Below are 14,738 nucleotides of genomic sequence, written 5' to 3' on the forward strand. Positions count from 1 at the left end.
TGGGTGGGGGCTAATAGGTTAAAGCAAAGAGGAGTGGACCTCAAGCCGCTTGGGTACCATTTGCAGCTCTGGGAGGGGAGTGGCTAGTGGGTAAAGTAGGGCCCGGGGAGACAGGACTCCTGGGTTCTTTTCCTCCGTATGCCACTCACAGATTCTCGCTGTGCTAGTGGAATTTCCTGCTGGCCAGTTTGCCCAGCTTTATAGTCCCTTTGCACCATGGGAGCTGGCATAACGATGCCATAGCAGTGCCCAGAATGATGCCCGTCGAGTATACGGCCAGCCCAGCCCCGCGTGGCTGCCTAGCCGGTGAGGTGAGGCCAGGCGAGATGGGGGCTCATGCAGGGGTTGCCTCTCTTCCGAAAGCACAGGCCACATGGCACCATCGGTTCGGATCCCCGATGCAAAAAGGTCCCTTTTGAGAAGCATTATCATGCGGCCCAGGGGCAAGTCACAACTTTGCACAAGGGCAAAGAGCAGCGGGCAGAGCGATGGGGGGACGGGGGACGACTCCATCACAGGCAGGAAATGCCCACACTGGGGCAATGGAATTTTAACACGGTTTCCAGTCACTTATCTGCCAGACAACAGCCTGCCTTCCCCCCGCAACCAGGCTGACGTGGAGAGAGACACAGGTTCATTCATTTATTTCCTTACAAACACAGCAGGTTCAGCCATCGCCAGACAGATGCATTTACAGTTTGGGGACTGGCTTACTTTCCTACCATGACACCTGTAACTCCCCGCCCCAAGCTCCAGCAGCCACGAAGCTCCCTCAAAGGGGGGGACGCGCCCTGTCTTGGCCGCTGCCGGGGGACCAGGCTGGGCTCCATCCTCACGGCTCTCCCGAGAAGTTCCCCCGCCAGCCAGAAACGTGGCTGCCCATGAGAAATGGAAAAGCACTGCAGGATCAGAGGAACCCTTCTAATTGCACCGGTAGCATTGGGCAATGTAAGGAATCGAGGCCTGTTAGTCCACTGTGCAATTCCCCGTCCCCCCAGCGTTAGCTCCCCGCACCCTCCTCCCCTGTGGCACAGAGCCCAGCTAGGACCCCCCATCTCTCTAGAGAGTGTATTTCCCCCTTATGCAACCCCTCACCCTCCACCCCCATACACATGCCTCCCATTCCCCCACCTGCCTTCCAGCTCACAGCCCTCCCACGGCTCCTGACCAGCTAGCCCAAAGGCTAAGTAAAGGCCACAGGGTCTCACACAGCTGCTGGCTAGAGCCGGGGGTGACGGGGGACAACATCCATTTCCTGTCCCTTCGCCTTCCCCTGTCCCATCGCCGTCTCCTGCCTGGGCCACACAGGGGCCCTGCTGCCAAGCCCACTGAAGTCAGATGTCACTAGGCTTGGGATCAGGCCCACGGCGAGTAAGGGGCGGCCAGCTTGGCTGTGGATTGGGTTCGATGGGAACCGGGGGCCATTTTTCATGGGGGGGGGCAAACGACAACGACAAAAGCATCACGAAGACGTCCTCAAACTTTCCCGCGCTATTTAAAAAATAAATAAATAAAAATCCCACCAGCTCAAATCACAAGGCTGGTGCGAAAGCCCCCTGCTCCTCCCTCCCCCCACGCGTTGGCGGCTCTGATCGCTGTCTCACCCCAGGGACGGCGAGACGAGAGAGACAATTAAATCGGCGCAATCAGGTTGCCCCCATCCCAAGCCTGGGCGCTCTTCCAAAGCCAGGATCCCGCCTGGGACGCCCGTGCCCTGCACCACACTTGTGCCAGGACGGGGCGGTAAAGCGGCAGCAGGACTGAACGGCCTGGTAGCAAAGCACGGAGGGTTATTTATCAGTGTCCTCGGCCGATGGGCGGCTAAGGCAAGTGCCCCCCCCGGAAAGCTTTGTCCGTCAGCCTCTTCTTACCGCCCACGGGCAGTACATGGGGTGAGCTTCAACTGTCCCGAGGGATCTCTGTGAGACTCAGCACAGAGGGCAAGGAGTGGCCAGGCTGGCACTGACGCCTGAACAAAGGGCCCCTGAAAAATCTCCAGGCAGCCAGTGAAAAGCCTTTGAGCCCCGGCTAATGCCCCTTCCCCACCGCGCACGCCCCGCGCGTCAGTCAGGGAGCTATTTACAGAGTCCGACAGTGTCCAGAGTTCAGTCGGTGGTCGGACGTGCACCCCTGCAAATAAAACAGACGGAGCAGGACATGACACAGGACGCTGGCGACTGGATCCGTTGGCTGCCAGCTCCCGGCGAGCGAGGCAAATAAATCCACAGGCAAGGCTGGAGCCCAGGACTCCTGGATTCCGCCTTTTCAAGGTAATTCATTCTCTCCCACCCCACCATCGCAACAGCCGAACAAACTCAAACCCTCCCGGGACCCGTCAGCACCTGGTTAACAAATAAATAAACATGGAAAATTCCTCCCCTGGTTGGACATTTGGAGTCCCGCGGAGGGCTGGTTGTTTTAACACCCTGGAGAAGAACTCTGCCGTCCCTGCCTCTTCTAGTCCACCCCTCCCATCCGGCGCTCGCACCATCTTCTCCACGTGCTGCTCCGCTTTGAGGCTGCTGTATATAAATCCCCGGAGGCCCCCCAAAGACGGATGCTCGCCCCACCCCGGTCCTGGCCTCGTCCCAAAGCAGCAGCACACGAAGCGGGCTGATTGTGTCGTTCAGCAGTGGAGACACCCACGAAGGCAGGTTCCCCGCTCTGGACAGCTGCCCTGGGTCGGGGCAGGGTGGGGTGGAAGCCGGGGGGGGGAGGGGGAGGGAATTACTCCTTAAATCTCCGGTTGGCTTGGATTTTCTTGTAGTAGTTTTCTGCCTCGTTGTCCGTGTGTCCGTCCTTCTCGCTGACCGTCAGGCCGGTGGGCTTCCTCCGCAGGGTGGACTCCCGGCTGGCGGGGCCTAGCACATTCTCCGGGATGCCCTCGCCCCGCTCCGCCACCCCGCTCCCTCCCGGCGCCACGTTGATGGTGGCCACGCTGCCGTAGCGCGGCTCGTCCTGCTCGATGTCGCTGACGGAGGAGCCCGGGGAGACGCCGGCGCTCCTGGTGGGCCGGAAGCCCCGGTAATCCTTGCCCATCTCGTTCAGCTCGTAGGCGTCCTGCCCGTCTGAGCCTTTCTGGGCCACCTTCCACTCCCAGGGCCCGTTGCCGGAGGAGAGGTGCACCACGGGGTGGTGCGGGGCGTGGGCGTCGATGGTGACGATGCTGGAGCTGTCCCGCTCTGACGGCGAGCGGTACTGGGAGGAGTCGGAGCTGGTGGAGGACAAGGAGGTCTCCGAGTGCTTGGGGGTGACGGACACCAGGCCCTGCTGTTTGGACATGGCGATGACCTGCATGAGCCGAGGCGGGTTGGCCACCCGCTGGCCCGCCCCCTTCTCCGCCATCATCATCCACTTGGCCCGCACGGCTGAGCTGCTGTTGGGCGAGATGTTGGCAGTGCCTTGGCTCTCCTCGGGGATGTGAACCAGCTGGGATGCCCCCGGCCGGGGCTGGATGAGAACCCGGGGCCCCATGGCGGCCCGCTCAGCCGTGCGGGCCTGCACCGTCGGGTAGAGTGAGGGGGGGACGTGCTCCTCTTCATCCGCGCCCACCGAGTCTGAGCCAGCCCTCGCGTGCCCGCTGGCCTCCTCGGCCAGCGTCATGCTCCGGCCCTCCAGGGATTTCTGCTTCCACTCGGTGATGAGCTGCTTGGAGCGGGAGGCGTCCACGGGGACGTGGATGGTCATGTGGCGCCGGGCGGGGTCGTCCATGGAGGGGGTGTTGACCCGGGGCAGGGTGTTGCTGAAGGTGACCATGTTCTCCTTGCCCATGGGGCTGCGGGGGGCCAGCAGGTCCACGTCCACGCTGGCCCGTTTCAGGCTGCCCAGGGAGTTCTTCTCCCGCTGGACCTGGCGGTTCACCCCGTCCAGCCGGGTCTGGGGGTTGAGCTCGTCCGTGCTGACCGACTTATTCTGGTGGTACACCGAGTCGTGGCCCCGCTGAGTCAGGGCCCGCAGGGCGTCCTTGGTGGGGGGGTTGGCCGGGGCCCTCTCGGTTGGCGCTTGGAAGTTGCCCACCGCGTGGTATGCCTGAGGGGGGGAGAAAGGCCAGGGGTCAGGGGTTAGACCACACGGCAGCCATCCAGTCACAGTTCGGCGCCCGCGGGCTTCCCACTTTTAGGGAGCTTCCATCGCTCCTAATGCCAGTGACGGAAGCCAACCCCTGGAGGGAGACGCAAAGGCCCTTCCTCTCAGCTCTAAGCTCAGCTCCCTGAGCCGGGCTCTTCCCCGGGGCGTGAACTCACCAGGTAGGCCGCGATCCCGGAGCCGATGAGGAAGCCCACGTAGACGTCGATAGGGTGGCTGCGGTACTGGGTGATCTGGGTCAAGCCGCAGACGCCGGCGGCGATGGCGAAGGCGAAGACCAGGATGGGCTTCAGGAGTTTGGTGCTGTCCGAGATGATGGAGTTGAAATACATCTGGCCAAAGGAGGGGAGAGCGGGGGCCTGTCAGAGCCACGGCTGAGCGCTGGCCCAGCAAATGCACGGGGCTGGCTGGGCAGCCAAGGATGCGACCTCCTGTGTTGGTGGGTGACCCCCTCCCTGCATGGACTGCCCAGGCCCTTCCGGTTTGGGGGAGCACCTCGGCTAGTCCCAGGAGGGTGAGGCTTGTCAGCTGTATGCAGTTTTGCGTGTGTGTGTGTGTGTGTGTGTGAGAGAGAGAGCGAGCGAGCAAAGCACTCTGTGTGTTTGCACGCATGGGTGCGTGTTGAGGGGGCATTTGATTGTGTCGGGGGGCACCGTAGGTATGTTTGCATTTGCATAAGGCAGGGCGCTGCGTGCATGTGTCCATGCAGGTGTATGGGAGTACATGGGGGGAGGAGCATGGGCTGGGGGGGCACCAAAAAGTGTTTGCGTGTGTGTGGAGCAGCACGTGTGTGTTGGGGGTGTGTGTGTGTGTGTGCACAGTGAGGTGGCTTGCCTGCGGAAGGCGCTATACGGGGGCACGCGTGAGGGACTGAGCTGTAAGCATGAGGCAGGCGTGTGTCTGCGGGCTCCACATACTTGCATCAGCCTGCGGTTGCAAGTCGGGGAGATAAGGAGGCGGGTGAACTCACCGACACGTAGACAGCGGCGAAGGCTGAGAGCGTTGCATGCTGGGACGGGAAAGTCTTCCTGCAAAAGGGAAACAAAGGACAGCTCGAGCAGCCTGGGCTAGTGCTGGCAGGGACCTGGCTGCGGCACGGTGAGCGGGCAGAGCCCAGCGTGGTACATGCAGCGGGGCCCCGGCAGGGGTGCGGGTGAGAAGAGACGGCCTCGGGCTCCCTTCCTTGGGGACCATCGGGGGCAGAGTCCCTCAAGCCGAGCCCTTTGGCCCCGGACTGCACGGGACGTACCTGGCAGAGAGAATCGCATTCTGGTCCTGGCCCGAGCAGATGTCCTGGGTGATGTAAGGGTTGGAGTCGCAGGAGATCCCCAGCAGCGTGTAGTTGGGCTTGCAGACGGTCAGGAAAAAGGGGGCGTGGTAGCCAGTGGCCAGCTGGATCACGTCCGTCACCAGGGCGGTGGCACAGAGTCCGAACACGTGGACCCCTGGGGGCATCACGGGCGGGTCACGGGTTAGAGCCTTGGCCACCAGGGAGTCACAGATGTTCTTCTGCCCCCTCCCACCTGCCTCTCCCCCTCCTCATAACCCCTCCCACCTGCCTCTCCCCCCAGCCCCTCCGTCCACCTCCCCAATCCCCCTCCCACCTGCCTCTCCCCCCTTCATAACCCCTCCCACCTGCCTCTCCCCCCAGCCCCTCCGTCCACCTCCCCAATCCCCCTCCCACCTATTCATAACCCCTCCCACCTGCCTCTCCCCCTCCTCATAGCCCCTCCCACCTGTCTCTTCCCCAGCCCCTCCGTCCACCTCCCCAATCCCCCTCCCACCTGCCTCTCCCCCATCTTCATAACCCCACCCACCTGCCTCTTCCCCCTCCTCATAACCCCTCCCACCTGCCTCTTCCCCAGCCCCTCCGTCCACCTCCCCAACCCCCTCCCACCTGCCTCTCCCCCATCTTCATAACCCCTCCCACCTGCCTCTTCCCCCTCCTCATAACCCCTCCCACCTGCCTCTCCTCCCAGCCCCTCCGTCCACCTCCCCAATCCCCCTCCCACCTGCCTCGCCCCTCCCAGGTTTGGCCAAGGCCAGGTGTGGAAGTGCCACAGGACAATGAACATTTTCCATTTCCACTTTTCCTCCCCAAGCGCGGCCCAGGCTAGAACCCCAGTGAAATGCAGCCACCTCTGGGGTGGTGCACAAGAGCAGTGGAGCGGGCCCATGACGGGGCGAGAGGCCAAGGGCATCCATGCGGCAGGGGCAAGCAGAGAGACACTAACGCGGAGGATGAACGTGGGGCTTTGGAGCCCGCAGTGATCTCTATGCTGCTGGATGTCGCGCTCCAAGCTGCACATGCTTCCCATGCAGGCTCCTCCGTCGCCGCCCCATCTTCATCCAAGCCCAGGGCAGCTTCACAAGGTGGATCCCCCCCAGATACAAAGAACTGAAAGGCTCCAGGCCAGGACTACGGCAAAACCTACCCACAAACCTTACAGTCCTGCGCAGGAAGGAGTTGAAGTTGCAACCGCCGGCGTTGATGCTCCCCTCCGACCCACTGCGCCCCTTCAGCTTGGACTGCAGGCAGTAGATGATGCCTTCCCCGACCATGATCTGGGGGGAAGAGCAGAACTCAGTGTGGGCCACACAGGCTTGTTGGCAAGTCAGAGCGAGGCGTATAAATGTAGATGTTTTGGTACAGGGGCAGGTCCTACCCTCTCCCAGCAGGGGGCGCTGTAGGGAGCGGGGCAGGAGTGCTGGCAGGGGGAGCGCCCAGGTACTCCAGTCCTGACCTCTCCCAGCAGGGGGCGCTGTAGGGAGCAGGGCAGGAGCGCTGGCAGGGAGCTCCCAACTACTCCAGTCCCAACACAACACACATCCCCCTCCCACACACTCTACCGTTGCCCTGTCATACCAGGTGGCGGGTGCACAGGGGCCCCGAAACCTGGCCCAGCTTTGCATTGTCTCTGCAAGAACCCCAGGTGCCGGGGCTGCTCTGGGGCAGGGGGCATCGGGGCCTTTGAAGAAGGGGCACAAGTTGTAGCCTGTGCCTGGGGCTGTACGGGCCCCTGCGGTCTCTGAAGAGGGGAGGTGAAATCAGGGCTGGGCGGAATCTGCCCACCCCACTCTCCAGAAGGTCCCACCAGGCCTCTCCCTTCCCTCGCCCCCTTGTCTCAGCCCTCCTGGCCCACGCGGAAAGAGAAGTCCCCCCCGGCTTGGCGCCGGCTACGTACCGAGGCGGCAGGAGCAGCGAAGGCCAGGCTGAGAAGCATCAGCAGAGGAATCATCTCCTCATTGGTCTCCACGTAAGGCATGGACAGGGCCCGGTCGTAGCACTGGAAACCCACCTTGGCTGGCTTGAAGAGGTCGGTCAGCTCCAGGAAATACAGCGTCACGATGGAGGAAGCCACGATCGGGAGCTGGGCGAGGGGCAGGAAGGAAGCAAGCAAAGAGGTGAGTCAGGAGGAGCATGGTCAGGTGGGCTCAGTTTCACCCCCCTGCCACGCTACAGACCTGCCTTCAAGGGCCTCAGGGCAAAATCACCCTCTAAGGCAAGTCAGGGGTGTCACTGTAGTCAGTAGACACCACTCCCTTTTCCGGAGCTGGGAACAGAACCCAGGAGTCCTGACTCCCGGTCACCCCCACAACCACACTCCCCTCCTATAGCTGGGAATAGAACCCAGGAGTCCTGACTCTCAGTCACCCCCACAACCACACTCCCCTCCTATAGCTGGGAATACAACCCAGGAGTCCTGATTCCCAGACACCTCTGCTCTAACCACTAAGCCACACACCCCTCCTATAGCTGGGAATAGAACCCAGGAGTCCTGACTCCCAGTCACGCCTGCTCTAAACACCGGACAGTCTCTTTCCTACGTCTCCATACAGCACCTGTCACAACCGGGCTCCAGTCTCTAGGGGCGGCAGTAGAAATGTTAAGCAGACCCTCTGCCTCATTCATTCCTCCCCCTAGGCCTAGCGTCTCTGCCCATCCACCGACCCCACTCCAACGTGGCTCAGAGGGGCTTGAGGGGCAGAGCTCGCCAGCCCTGATGTACCGATCCCTCTTCCCCTGCCCTCAAGGCCTGCGGCCCATTTTGTGGTGAGCGTCTCCATGGGAGAGATTTTATTAGAGCCCGAGACACAGAGAGGAATCCTGCAGCTCTGCCGCCCAGGGAGCAGTCATGACATGCAGCCACATGCCTCAGTTCTCAGTGACACTCAGGCCACACTGGGCCCCTCTGGCAGAGTCAAAGGGCTTAAGGTGGGTGGAAACAGCTTCCTGAAAATGGCCCTGCCAGGGGTCTCCCTGATCAGTGCAGGGCTGGCACAAGGGCTCTTGCACCCAACCCCCAGACAGGGGATTGCTGGGGGTGTGGCCAGGGCACACTGCACTATGGGTATTCACTGTTTGCTGGGAGTCACGGGAAGTAGAGTGCAACATAGAGCAGCCACAGAGCTGCTCTAACTTACCCCACGGGTTGAGCAGACCCACCCACAGCCTCAAAGTAAAGGAAGGACGAAGGTAGATTAAAGCCACCTTAACACTCCTCCATCCAGGCCCCATGCACAGGAAAGGAGTAACTGAGAATCAGCCCCAGAAACGGAATCAGCTCCAGATGTGTAAATCGAATCATCTCCCATTCATTCCCCCCGTCCTCAGCCCCCGCAGGGCTCAGCTGTCTCCGGAGAGAGCATCTCACATTCCGCTGACACTCAGCTCCCGCCTCGCTGCAGGGATGTGGCACGCAAGGCAGCGCCTGCCCCCTCCCTGCTGTGCTCTGGGTCCCTTTGAAAAGCCTCTACCCACCTCCACAAAGTAGAAGCACGGAAGGAGCGTCATGCTATCCTTGGGGGCCTTGGACTTCTCTTTCGTGGAGATCATGGTGTCGGCTCAGGGGGCAAGCGACGGGGGCTCGCCTGGGTCAGTCTAGACAACGAGGCACACGGCAAGCGTTAGTTTAGTGGCACTCAAGGGGAAGTGGGGAGGGGGGAGGAGTGCTGTCTGTGGGGGGAAGATCATAGTTACTCCAGGACCACCCCAGCACTGGAGTGAGTAGGGCAGGAGCGCTGACTGGGCTGGGGGACTCCCGGCAACTCCAGTCCCGGCCTCTGCCAGCAGGAGGCGCTGGAGGGAATGGGGTATGAATGCTGTATGGAAGGATCAAGCCACCTCATACCCAGTCTCACCCGCGTTGCCCTCCTGTCCGGGCTCTGCATTCATAAACTATTTCATTCCCCTTCCCGCTTACCCCTTGTCTCATGCCCGTCCTGCCCACCCCCCCCCCCCCAGCCTGTGGCAATGACACACACGCCCCGCTTTCCTTCCCCAGGCTAAGAGCTGTCAGTGTGATTCCCCAGCCCAGGGTTGGTCTGCCCAGCCCGGGGGAGTTGCGTTCTGTAACAGACCGGAGGCGGGACAGGGGTGGGGAGGGGAGTCATGGGGCAATCGATGGGTGAGGGGGAAGGACCCCGGCGTGGGGCTGACGTGGGATTTAAACAGCTCACTCTGGGGATGCTGGAAAAGGAGGGTGAGGGTGCGAGGGGTAAAAAGCCACGCGGCAGGCGGGCAGGGCGGGGTGATTACTAGAGAAAGGGGAAAAACAAGGGGTGCCTTGAATCCATCACCCCCGCCCGAGGGGGGGGGGCTGGGGGAAGCCAAGGGCCTGGCTGGGGTCTCAGCTGCAGAGGGGGTCCTGCTTTGCCCATTCTCCAGAGCCCTGCAAGACACTGATGCTGCAGCAGGTGGGCCAGGCTATTGTATTCAAAATCCCAGCGGGGGTGGGGGTGGGGGGGGGTTGCAGGTGGGGTCTGAGTCCCCCCCCCCTTGCTCCCCAACCTGCCAGAGCCCGGCGGGGCAGGGCCCAGGCTCTTACCTGCAGCCCGTGGAAGGGTCCCCGCTCGCATTGCAGCCCGTGGGCTATACGCGCGAGGGGCGCCCCCTAGCGCTCCCCCCCCCATCGGGCCAGCCCCAGCCCCGGATCCCACGGAACAAAACGCCCGGGTGCCGCGGCGCGGGATCGCGACCGGAGCCAGGCTCCGTGGGGAGGGGGGGCGGGTCCCCCACGCGGGTGACAGGCTCAGGGAATGGGGCTGCACCTTCCCATCGGAGCCAGCCGGGGGGAGGGGGTGATTGACCCTGCCAAGCTGCCCCCCCCATGGCCGCTACCCAAACCCCCCCCCCACGCGATCCACGCCCCCAAACTTTCCCCAAGTCCTGCCCGAGGGAAGCGGACCCGGTGCTGGGACCGCCGGAGCCCACCCGTGGGAGGGGGTGGGGAGGGGGCGCACCCCCGGCTCGGGGGAATGGGGGGGGCAGCCCCACCCGAGCCGTGGGACCCGCTGGCCTGGGGATGGGGGGGGGGGTCTGTGCCATATGGAGCCCCCCCCCGCCGGGCTGCAGCAGAGGGCGGGATCCAGCCCTTTGTCCGGCCGCCGGGGCGGGGAAGAGCCCGGAGCCAGCAGGTGCCACTCACCTCGCCCGGACAAAGGGGGGCGCGGGGCTGGGGGGCCGCCGCGATCCCCGGGGGGCTGGAGCCGCTCGGGCGCCCGGGCTGGGCGGCTGCTGCTGCTGCTGCGAGCGCGCACAAAGCCCGGGGAGGGGGGGGGGGGTCGGGCTGAATTGGGGCGGGGGGAGCGAGCGGGTGCGCGCGGCTCGGCTCGGCTCCTGCCCGTTTCCATGGCGAGCCCGGGGCAGCGAAACAAAGGAGCGGGCGGGGGCGCCCAGGAAGAGGAGCGGGGGGGGGGGTTTGCAATCAGCGCCCCCCCCCCCCGATACAGCTTTGCGGGTGGGACGCTGGTACCTGCCCCCCCTAAGGGGAGGGGCGGCTCAGCCCCCCCAAAGCACCTGCTTGCAGGGCGGGGCCGATCGTGCGCCCCCCCCCTTCTCCCCACCCCGTGCATCTCGCAGCTGGAGATCAGGGGACTCAAGGGCGCAGCCCTGTCCTGGCCAGGGGGCGATGGGGGAAGCCATGCGGGGGGCTTGGCTAGCTGCCTGGCACACATCGGCCTCCCTTCCCTGCACCCACACCGGCTGGAAATCCCAGCCCTGCGGAGATAGATCCAGTCCCACCCACAGCTGGTGGGCCTGGGCAGCAGCGAGCGGATCTGAGTTCCCAGCACACCTCGCCCAGCTGCCAGGACCCACTCCTGGGCCACGGGATCTTGGTCCCTCCGCAGAGCGGGTCAGTGCCCAGGGCCGGCTGGGCGTGGGTGGAGACCTACCACCAAACTCACTTCACATAAGAACCCCTGGATGGCCCTCAGCTGGGATCAGCCCTTGGCCACGGTTGTGTCTTTTGCTCTTTACACAACAAGGATAATCTGGAGAAACCAGACAGGCGAAGCTTTGCCCAGGTCGCCATGCTCACGGGACACCGGCATGCCTGGCCTCGCGGCGTGCGCTTCTCGGCTATGGAACACGGTGGGCATCACTAGAGGATTCACACGCTATTTAAAGGGAGGCTACACCATTCCTATACAGTCACTGTCCCCACCTGGCAGGGGCAGCTCTATGTATTTTGCGGCCCCAAGCATGGGAGTCAGGCTGCCTTCGGTGGCATGCCACCGAAGGCAGCCTGACTGCCGCCCTCACGATGACTGGCAGGCCGCCCGCCGTTGGCTTGCTGCCCAAGGCACGCACTTGGTGCGCTGGTGCCTGGAGCCGCCCCTGCGACCTGGGCTGGAGCCGAAGGTTTCAGAGGCCACTGTCCCCAGCTCTCACGTGGAAACAAGAACCGCGGCACAGCAAGGTCTCTGCATGACCACAGACACCAGCCAGATTGCCATTTCCACGTCAAATCCCAGCTCAGACCCCCACCGAGGAGTCGCAATTGGAGTGAGCTTGTCCATTCTCAGCCGGCTCCATGTTCACTCAGCCGTCAGCCCATCCTCCGCCCAGCTTCTCTGTCTGCGGCATTTCAGCCCCCCTGCTGTCCCCTCCAGCAAGGCCTGGCAGTGCCATGTTTACTGGGTACCGTTAGTTCCCAGACAGGGCCCCCAGAATCCTTTGCACTGGCTGCTCTGGTGCCCCCTTCAAAGCACCCGCTGGTGCAGATGACTGCAGGGTTGTTCAGGAAGCTGCTCACGGCACATCACACCTGGAGGTAGTGGGGGCACAAGCAGGGTACCTGGTGGGAGCGTCGCAATGGTGGGCCAAAGCCTGTTCTTGCCCCAATCCACCCACAGCTGCCCCTCCGCCCCCCCCCCCCCCGGGGACCCTCCCCACAAATCAGCAGTACCCAGCAAGGAAAATGCCAGGTCTGGAGCTGAGCCCCTCCTCACACCACTCCAGGCTCTGACCTGGCAGGCCCCAAACTGGGACTCCCTCCTGGCATCTGGCCCTGGTACCTGCCTGACCATCCCGGAGGAGAGCGCTGAATGAGGAGACCCCTTCGCAGGCAGCGCCGCGGCCCTGAGGGAGGGGTGGGAACTTCAGCAGCGTGACTGGCATCGCAAAATCCTCTGGCCCGGTTACCTAGCAACACGGAGGCTGCCTGAGCCTGTGTCTGGGGATGCTCGCATCCTAGCTCCCTCGCTGGGCGGGGCAAGACGGCAGCTTCCCTAGGGTCTGTTCAGCCTGGCAGAGAGACGGTGGGGCAGACACGCCTCCATCCCAGCCCCTCTTCCTCACTGTAGCTCAGCAGGGCCTCCACGGCAGGACCAGCCTGGGGGACGGGCAGCTAGGAAGGGACCGGAACTGGGATCTGGATCCAGACCCAGAACATCACGAAGTTCAGCGGCACGGGGCGGCCTTAAGGCCTGGTGCTGACTCTGTTCTGGCTAAAATCTCAGGCCCCATATTCTGACCTTCCCTTGCCAGGACTGAGCTGCGGAAGAACTAGGTTATGGGAACTCTGCCTAGGATCAGCGCCCGCCCACGGGGATCTGTGTGCTGGTGCCGAACCCAGCTCTGCCTTCCCGAGACCAAAGGCAGGATCACTCCCTCTTTTTTAGTAACACTTTGCCGTTCTAGAGCGTCTTTCATCCAAGGATCTCAAAGAGCTTTATAAATATTGGCTTTCTAGGCCTTGCGAGCCTCCCATGTGGTGGGTTGGTATTATCAGCCTTATTTTATAGATGGGGAAACCGAGGCACAGAGCAATGAAGTGATCCACACAGTGAGTCAGTGATGGCATAGAATCCAGGAGTCCTGTTGCCCAGTTTCCTAGCCCAACCAGCTGATCAACATCTCCTCCCACAGCTGGGAATAGAACCAAGGTATCATGAATCCCAATCCCCTCTCTAAGTACTGGGGACTGAGACCTGGAACCCCCATAACCCTGAGGTTTGTAAAGTTCCCATCCCAGCATGGAATGGGGAGATCTCAGCTCTGAGACCCTGCTCGAGGGCAGCCCCAGGTGGGAATGCGGTAATCAGTGGGAAAGGCCAGCATTCATATCTCAGGAAAGCCGATTTGCCCTGGCTAGCAGCTGCCTCCCCTGGGCCCTGGCCTTTCACCGCCAGCAGCTGTGTGTGATTTGAACACTGCACCCCTCTTGCTTTCCTTGCTGATCTGATGGGCTTAGTGCCTAACCTCCCTCCTTCCATTGCTGCAGGCTCTTTGCCTGTCATGTAACCAAGCTGCAAATCTCCCCTGCTCCCCCTGGTGCAATTACTCTCACTGCTGCGCCTAGCTTCCCGGATTCCCTTCCTTATCTGCCAGCAGTTGCACTGGGGAAGCACTGACAGGCCCGTAGGCATTTATCCAGGCAAAACATCTCAGCTGGAACCCAGGAAAAGGGTCTGAACAAAAGGATCCTGCCAAGTGAGCCTAAGATTCACTCTACCCCGCTCCGCCAGCCCGGGGATGGATGCTGTTGGAATGGAGCTCAGTTTAGGCCCCGGGGTGGGTTTCAGAACCTAGACTCCAACCCGAGCCACCCTGGGTTAGGACCTCATCAGCTGTCTTCGTTCCATTTCTGGCCCCATTTTTTTTAAAATCCCAAATCACTGAAATCCCATTAGATTCCTGTTAGAACCCATTTCATGTAAACCTCGTTAGCATTATTGACAGAAATCAGCCGTTCTCACAAGCCATGGCTGAACCAGGAAAGTACAGCCTTCCTCCCAGCTTTGTCTCCAACCCAGAGGCAGGATTCATAAGAACGGCCATAGTGGGTCAGTCCAAAGGTCCATCTAGCCCAGTGTCCTGTCTTCCTACAGTGGCCAGTGCCAGGTGCCCCAGAGGGAATGAACAGAATAGGTGATCATCAAGTGATCCACCCCTGTCGCCCATTCCCAACTTCTGGCAAAAGGGATTCTGGATTCAAAAGGGATCAGGCTTGAGGTGGTGGATTCCCTGCCTCTAGCCCTGTGGAATGTCTCTGAGCCTTTCCAACCCTCCAGCTGCACATCAACTCCTCCGTTATTAGATGTCCTTGGATCAGCCCCCCACATACTGCTAGGAACAGATGGAGACGGAGGTGGCTATGGTTTGGGTATGTCGCTGTTTGAGCTGCAAGTGGATGAGAAAAGCTCACTGCCTTGGAGTTCTGTATTATAGATTTAAAAAAAAAAATTGTCTCTTTACACCCCGGCATGTCACTACCTGCTGTGAGGCAGGGCCGGCTCTAGCGTTTTTGCCGCCCCAAGCACGCACACACACACGCACGCACACACACACGCACACACGCACACACACACACACGCACACACACACGCACACACACACACACACACACAAAGCCACGCTCGTGATC

At 61.9% G+C, this 14,738-nt stretch overlaps 1 protein-coding gene across 5 annotated transcripts; it reads right to left on the reverse strand.

Moving 5' to 3' along the window:
* Positions 1–629: 629 nt before the first annotated feature.
* Positions 630–13,039, reverse strand: PLPPR3 (phospholipid phosphatase related 3). Of its 5 annotated transcripts, none has more exons than XM_054013895.1 (8): positions 12,340–13,039; positions 8,849–8,968; positions 7,272–7,457; positions 6,522–6,651; positions 5,336–5,531; positions 5,057–5,114; positions 4,245–4,418; positions 630–4,029 (listed from the first exon to the last, which is right to left on the reverse strand). In XM_054013895.1, exons 2-8 carry the CDS (start codon positions 8,921–8,923, stop codon positions 2,728–2,730), a joined length of 2,121 nt encoding a protein of 706 aa, XP_053869870.1. In that variant the 5' UTR covers positions 8,924–8,968; positions 12,340–13,039; the 3' UTR covers positions 630–2,727. The 5 variants fall into 5 exon arrangements, with proteins under 5 accessions (XP_053869870.1, XP_053869872.1, XP_053869869.1 ...); XM_054013897.1 differs by lacking the exon at positions 12,340–13,039 and adding an exon at positions 10,515–10,602 and having other exon boundaries at positions 7,386–7,457; XM_054013894.1 differs by lacking the exon at positions 12,340–13,039 and adding an exon at positions 10,515–10,602.
* Positions 13,040–14,738: the final 1,699 nt, after the last annotated feature.

This window comes from Malaclemys terrapin, chromosome 24, assembly GCF_027887155.1.
Source record: "Malaclemys terrapin pileata isolate rMalTer1 chromosome 24, rMalTer1.hap1, whole genome shotgun sequence".
Taxonomy (NCBI): Eukaryota; Metazoa; Chordata; order Testudines; family Emydidae; genus Malaclemys; species Malaclemys terrapin.